Source organism: Brassica oleracea, chromosome C3 (genome assembly GCF_000695525.1).
Source record: "Brassica oleracea var. oleracea cultivar TO1000 chromosome C3, BOL, whole genome shotgun sequence".
NCBI lineage: Eukaryota > Viridiplantae > Streptophyta > Magnoliopsida > Brassicales > Brassicaceae > Brassica > Brassica oleracea.
This window is the reverse complement of record NC_027750.1, coordinates 17,836,045-17,843,060: the sequence shown is the minus strand read 5'-3', so window position 1 is coordinate 17,843,060 and position 7,016 is coordinate 17,836,045. Positions and strand designations below refer to the sequence as shown.

General features: G+C 36.1%; 1 protein-coding gene and 1 pseudogene across 1 annotated transcript; one reads left to right on the top strand and one right to left on the bottom strand.

Annotated features, from left to right (window-relative positions):
• Positions 1-332: 332 nt before the first annotated feature.
• LOC106333477 (11-beta-hydroxysteroid dehydrogenase 1B-like) lies at positions 333-2,011 on the bottom strand. Its single transcript, XM_013771918.1, has 6 exons — positions 1,814-2,011; positions 1,526-1,718; positions 1,243-1,328; positions 1,036-1,167; positions 775-939; positions 333-681 (listed from the first exon to the last, which is right to left on the bottom strand). The coding sequence occupies exons 1-6, from the start codon at positions 1,994-1,996 to the stop codon at positions 415-417; spliced, it is 1,026 nt and encodes a 341-aa protein (XP_013627372.1). The 5' UTR covers positions 1,997-2,011; the 3' UTR covers positions 333-414.
• A 2,404-nt stretch (positions 2,012-4,415) lies between these two features.
• Positions 4,416-6,425, top strand: LOC106330016 (annotated as a pseudogene).
• The last annotated feature ends 591 nt before the right edge of the window (positions 6,426-7,016 follow it).

Genomic DNA, 7,016 nt, shown 5'->3' with positions numbered 1-7,016 from the left:
GAAAAATTATTTTAAATCAAAATCTAAACTATAGCAGGCAGTTACTTTTTAAAACATGTGTTAAACCCCGAATTGGAAATGATTTTTTCTTCTTTCAATTTGGTTTGTTTGGAGGATTTGTAGTTCGGTTTATGACTTCTCTACTAGTTTTACTTGGTATAATTAAACATCATTATATATTTTGTTAGTATGGTTGGATTCGTCTATATGCATGTCTGGTGTTGCATAGTAACGTATTCTTATAAGATACAAGCAAACAGTAACATATTAACATAATACACATCTAAAGTTCATCCACAAAAGCTGTGAGATACTTTTTTTTTTGTGCAGCGTGAGATACTTATATTTTATACTCATTGCATCTGACTTTTTATGAATTATCACCCATATTACTCTAGCTACTCGGACTTGATTTCAAAGCGTTCGGATAGATTCGGGGTACAGGACCCCACGTACACCCGTATTGTCCAAGATCTTCTTGTTGAGTGCATTTTCCTCAGACGTGGTCATGAACAGCAACCGGCAACCCCACTCAATCAGTTCCGGACAAAATACTTTCCAAAGATACGTCACCTTAAACCATGATGGCTCGGTCACATATCTTTGTTTCCGACACACACCGTTCACTATCTCCTTTGCACAACCTGATACCGATGCTACCGGAAATCCTCCTACTTGAACCTTATTTAGTTTGAAAACGAGCAAATTATAACGGATACAGCACATCGCTATTCAAGAATGTACATGTACATTAAGGAGTTAGCTTTGACTTACATCTCTGACGTCTTGGTCGACTACTAACTCTCCTTCAGCAGAGAAATACTTGCCTTGTGCGAGTTCGAATTGAGTATAACCAGGCGTAACGATTGTAATGTGTACGTCTCCGCCAAGCTCAATTCTCAGAGTCTCGAAGAAGTTTAACAAAGCTGCTTTGCTCGCCTAACATATAGAATTATGTACAATTACTCAAAATCAACGTTGGACCAACGGGACACTTTACTAAGATATATTGTGTATAGTGACTTACTGACTTACATTGTAAAAGCTCATCCGTGGGGCGGTTAGCCATGCCGCAGAGGACGACATAACCACAATCTTCCCATTGCTTTGTCGAAGGTAAGGAAGCGCAGCACGAGTTGTATAAACTGATCCCCAGAAGTTAGTATCCTAATATATATTCAAATGATAGGTCAATGATCCAGCAGTTGGCTGATCTTGTAAATTACAATCATATAACATTACCATAACTGATCTTGTCCTAGTTATTTCTTCAAAGTTCTCGAACATTGAAATCTTCGTTATTCCAGCATTATTTACAAGATGATCCACTGTAAGGTCAAAGCGAGTCAACGGTAGACTAACCAAAACAGACTACTGATTTAACATTGAGACTATTTAAGACGGACGTGTTTTAAAAATATTTTATCTACTCTTATTGATCATATCAATATGTTGTTTTTTTGTTCGAAATAGTAACTATAAAAAGGCCGGTTTTGATCGCGAAGGAATGGTTTGACTGAATTACATCTGCCAAAATGGGAGATGGTCTCATCTACGATTCGTCTACAATCATCAGGTTTGGAGACATCAGCATGAACGGTGACAACATTCGGGGATCCAACTTCACGTGCAATCTCTGCCACTTCCTCTAGACGGTTCTTCCTTAGGGCAGTCAGAGCCAGACATGCACCTTTACTTGCGTACTCATACGCCAATCGCTGATGATAAAAATAATAATAAGTAACTCTCAAATGAATACTATTCCTTTCTTCGGTCTAAAATTTTACAATAAATTAACGCATTATAACCAAACCTCGCCGATACCGGAGGAAGCACCAGTGATGAGAACCACTTTCCCATTAAGATTTTCACAGAAAATGGTAGAGAAGATAGACTGCAAAAACTTGAAGAAGATAAAAGGAGGCAAGAAGAAGCAAAGACCAAAAAAGGTGAAGAAAGGTGCAGTAAGGTTGAGGAAGTCGTTTATCAATTCCATCTTCGATCAAAACGCATTAATGATATTGACACTCAACGACCATTTACTTATGTATTATATATAAATTCAACTATATTTTTAATAGATTTTGGCCACAACGGTGATGAGACGAAGAGAGAAGACACGCAATATCAGGTGGTATAGAATGACAACATTGCATGGGAACGACACGACACGACACGACACGTTGTGTCAAGGTGTGGAAAATGCACGTCGATCACTCGTACTCATTGTTTTCTTTATCTCTTTGACATCTCTAGAGGATAAGATCATGTCTTCGTTCCACGAAGTTATATTGTCGTTTTTGCGGAAATACATAATAAGTTACAAGAACGCTGTGGGCGGATTTAATAACAAATAAAAGTGTGCTCGTACAACATATATAAATTTCTACAAACACAAAAGATTATAAAAATATTTTTTTTATCACTTTAGAAATTTCTCAAAACTAAACTTTCAATGTTTCTTTTAAATCTTACGGAACAATTCTCCATAAAATCTATATTTATATAGAAAGACAATTTGTTTTTCTGTGTGAAATATAAAACACAGACCTAATCTAATTAGCAAATTTTCAATTTTAATTTAGATTTCTTTTTTTTTGTATCTACCTCTTAACTAATTAAACACTTATTAATTTCCATAAATTTTGGAATTATCCAACATTCACCCCTTTAATTCCAACTTAAATTAAGAATATCGATTTTTTGAACTCCAATTAAATTGTTCATTTGTTTGAAGTTAATCCTTACTAATGGCTAGTAAAGATGTTCGCCTTCTACTTAACACATGGTACGTACTGCACTTCGATTTGTCCATTCTCCACATATTCATGAATGAAATGATACTTTGAAAATATGTGCTTACTTCTTCTATGAAAACCGGATTCGTAGTTAGAGCAATAACCAATTTATTGTCGACCTCTTCGCCTTCTTTATTTAGTATCCTATATAACAATTTCTTAAGCTATATAGTTTATTTTGTTGCTTTTGTTGCCGCCATAAACTCTGGTTCGCATGATGATAAAACGACTGTCGGCTGCTTCTGCAATGTCCAAGTATCAATGATAAACCGAAAACGAATACATGTCCTGATGTGCTCATCCCGTCATCAACATCAATATTGTTTTGATGGTCTTTTAAGAATTATTCTACAAAGTTTGGAGTGAACGAAATGGCAGGAGACACCAAAAACCTCCTCATCCTCCTGTACACATTGCACAGAAAATTAATGATGACATGAGGAACAGGATCGCCATCCTCCTAAGATGTCAGAATGGCCAATGGGACGAGCTCCGGGTCAGATGGACATCGTCATGTACTCTTCCTGATAGGTAGGAATGTGGCACGGGTTTTCGTCAATCTTCTTTATTTGTTTGCTCTCTAAATTTTTTCCCATTTTTCAAGCTTTATTACACAATTGATCATCTAGATTATTGCAGATAAACAACTTTTTATTTCTTTGTTGATTAATACATATTACATTTTAACAGAAAAGATATATATCTCTCTATATATATAAAAGATTGTTTCCTCTTTTCTAGGCACCCTACGTCAGTATCCACGTCGGAAAGTCGAAAGTTTCGGACGTGGCATGTATCCAGGTAATTGAAACTCACCATATCACTTAACCTGTTGTGTGATGGGGACTGTAAAAATTAAATCGAACCCAAATTTGATCTGGAATTTGCCATCGTCACGGAAAAGTCTCGAGCCCTATTCTATCTTGCCGACAAAATATCTTCAAACGTAACATAGTGAATCTGAATCGAATCGTTGTCTTCAGCGGACTCATTAACAATCGATCTCCACACCTGAAACGATCTATCTTTAAATGCATCCTTCTTTTACTTCCTTTCTCAGAATTTTCGACTTAAAAAAGGTAAGTCCTATCCCTAAATTTCATCAGTTCTCTCCTCTCAGCTTCAGTCATAAGATTTCCAGAAATCCAGCGTTAAACTCTGATCAAAATTTTAGTTTATGGGAGATGATTTTGATTTCGATTTTGTTTGTGGAAGTTTAACTTTGTTCATGTATTGATTATCAATTTTTTTAATCAAAAGCTTTGTTTATGGGGGATGATTTAGATTTAGACTTTATTGGTTGATTTTGTTTCAATTTTTTTTTATTGATTATCAAAATTTTAATTTAAAAGCTTTCATCTGTGGGAGAAACTTTTCCAAAAGTTCCCGTTTATGGGAGATAAATTTGATTCTGATTTTGTTTTTTTTTCAGTTTATTCATGTATTGATTATCAACATTTTATTCATAGATCTTTCATTTAGGGGAGATGATTTAGAAATCGATTTTGTTGTCACTATCCAGCCTCAGGTCAAGCTGCGAACTTTAATAGGCTTGTATCTTGATGTTTCAAAACTTTATGTCATTTATTGATTATCAATATATTTTAACTACAGGAAATGGACTTTATATGCACGGGGAAGGTCACAGATATCAAGGCGGAAAATGGCTGCAGCTACTTCTCTTACATCATGTGGGTTTTGTTCTTTATGTTCACCTTTGCAGGCAGTGTGTGCTGAGAAAGTTAGTTTACCCGTTACTTTAGTTAATGCATGCAACGTGAAAGACTGTTTCAGCCGGAAGATGTTATTGGTTGGACTAGGTGTGGGTTGCAGGGATTTCGGTTGAAAGTTGAAGCTATAGCTGATGAACAAAATAATTCAAAGAAAATAAAGGAAGATGGTGACGTTGGACAGTGGAAGTATCCACCCCATCCAAACTACTTTGGAGAGGTTAGTATAGCTGATACAAGACTTTGATCACAGTTCACATATTATGACTTGATGGCACTCCAAAAATATAAGCATTGATGGTGGTTATTAATATCAGATGTTACAATAAGAATCTCCCTTGGAGTTCCCATTGTACATCAAAAATCTCCCACAAGAAACTACAGTCTGGTGTGTCTCCCACAAGATGATCCTCATAACGCCACCAAGAAGATGTCGCCTCAATGACCTGAAACACCATTGCACTGATTATTTATGCTATAGTCAGTTGGAGAAATTCTTACGCTTCGTTTCAACATAGAAAATCATCAATAATCCGGTGAACTACGGTGCCGATCGCCGCCGAGGTTTTCAAGAAAGCTGGCACTTTTGATCCTAAGAAACTCATGGGAGTTACCATGCTTAATGTTGTTAGAGCTACTACTTTTGTGGTATGCACTCATAAACACACATTCTTTGTTGTCTCTTGGGTTTGATAAATTGGTTAATGTGATGGCCTTTTATGGTTTGAAACATGCGGAAGTAATGAGTCTTGATCCTCGAGAAGTTGTTGTTCCTGTTGTTGGAGGACATGCAGGAGTTACAATCTTGCCTCTTCTTTCTCAGGTTTAACAAGATTCACCATCTTTTCTGATTGTTCAAAAACTCTTATGTATGTGTATGTTTTCATCACTATGTATGTTACAGGTGAAACCTCCTTGCTATTTCACTCAAAAATAGATTGAGTATACCGTATCCAAAATGGTGGCACTGAAGTTGTCGAGGTACATATAAGCCCTTCTCTCATCTTCCTTTGCTATTATCTTTGAATTGATTGTTTTTAATCACTTTCCAGGTGAAAGCTGGTGCAGGTTCTGCGACACTATCCATGGTAGATCTTTATTGTAACATGTGCAGTTTCAGATTTTACATTTTGAATCTTATATCTCATCACATTGAAAATAAAATACAGGCTTACGCAGCAGTGAAGTTTGCAGATGCTTGCCTCAAGGGTCTACGAGGCGATGCAAACATTGTCGAGTGTGCATTTGTGGCATCTCATGTACTGTCCTTCTGAAAAATATCATTTTGTATAAATTTGTTTAGCTTCTTTAGTTACATATAATAGCCATGTTCTTTTGATAAACGCGCTGCGTCTAGCGTCACGACTCCAAATAATCACAACAACTGCTTTGTGTAAAACTGACGCAGAAAATGATGTCGACATAAAAACTCTCGCCGTAACAGTAAAAACAGTTGCTGCTGTGAGTCGTAACTGCCGCTAGAATTTTTAGCGATCAATTATCATCGGAAATCAAACGCTGCCTCTCTTATAATTAACACCGGCTGACTGGTTTCTCTGCATTCTTGCTTTAAAATCAACGGAAATACTGAGTGTTTAGAGACGCAGCGTTTATCAAAAGAACAGGGCTAATGTATGTCTTATTCGTCACGCAGGTGACTGAGCTTCCCTTCTTCGCATCAAAGGTTCGTCTAGGAAGATGTGGGGTCGATGAAGTGTACGGTCTTGGACCATTGAATGAATACGGAGGTAATATTTAAAATCTTATGTTTACTTCACTTTGGCTGAACTTGTTCTGTGTTTAAATCGATTTGGTTCCCTATTGGTCAGGATGGGACTGGAGAAGGCAAAGAAAGAGCTTGAAGGGAGTATTGCGAATTACCTTTGTGAAGAAGTAAAGACAGTTGATAAACACTTAGTTTTATCTTTCGAATAGTGATTTTTTTGGAATAAGAACAATGCCTCGCAATTAAAGCTCCTGCGAGTAGTCTGATTTTGAAGATTTAATAAACTGCAATCACTATGTTCTTAGATACAAGAACGTTTATGAGTTCATATTCTTATCTTCTTGGTATGTTTCCTCAAATTTATGTGTGTTTTTTAACTTAGTATTATTTCACGTAAGAGCCAGTACTCCACATTATCAACCAGTGGCTTATTCATCGGCTGTAAGTGTAAGTAAACTTTAAAACTGTGATACAGTCCCGAAATACATGCAAATATGTCAAACACTGCTAATGTGCACTGAAGAAAGTAATGAGAGTCATCCCTATAAACCATAATTTTACAAGAAAAAACAAAACTTTGATGGGTAAGCTGGGTTTTTCTGTCTTTTGGATGCTACTCAATTTGTCACTCAACCCCTGTTTTATTTAACAATTTCAACAAGACATTATAATTTTAAGACAAATTCTCAAAAAAAAAAACTTAAACAAGACATTTTCATTATTATTAACTAATATGCTTCAGAATTTATTTTTGAATCTTTT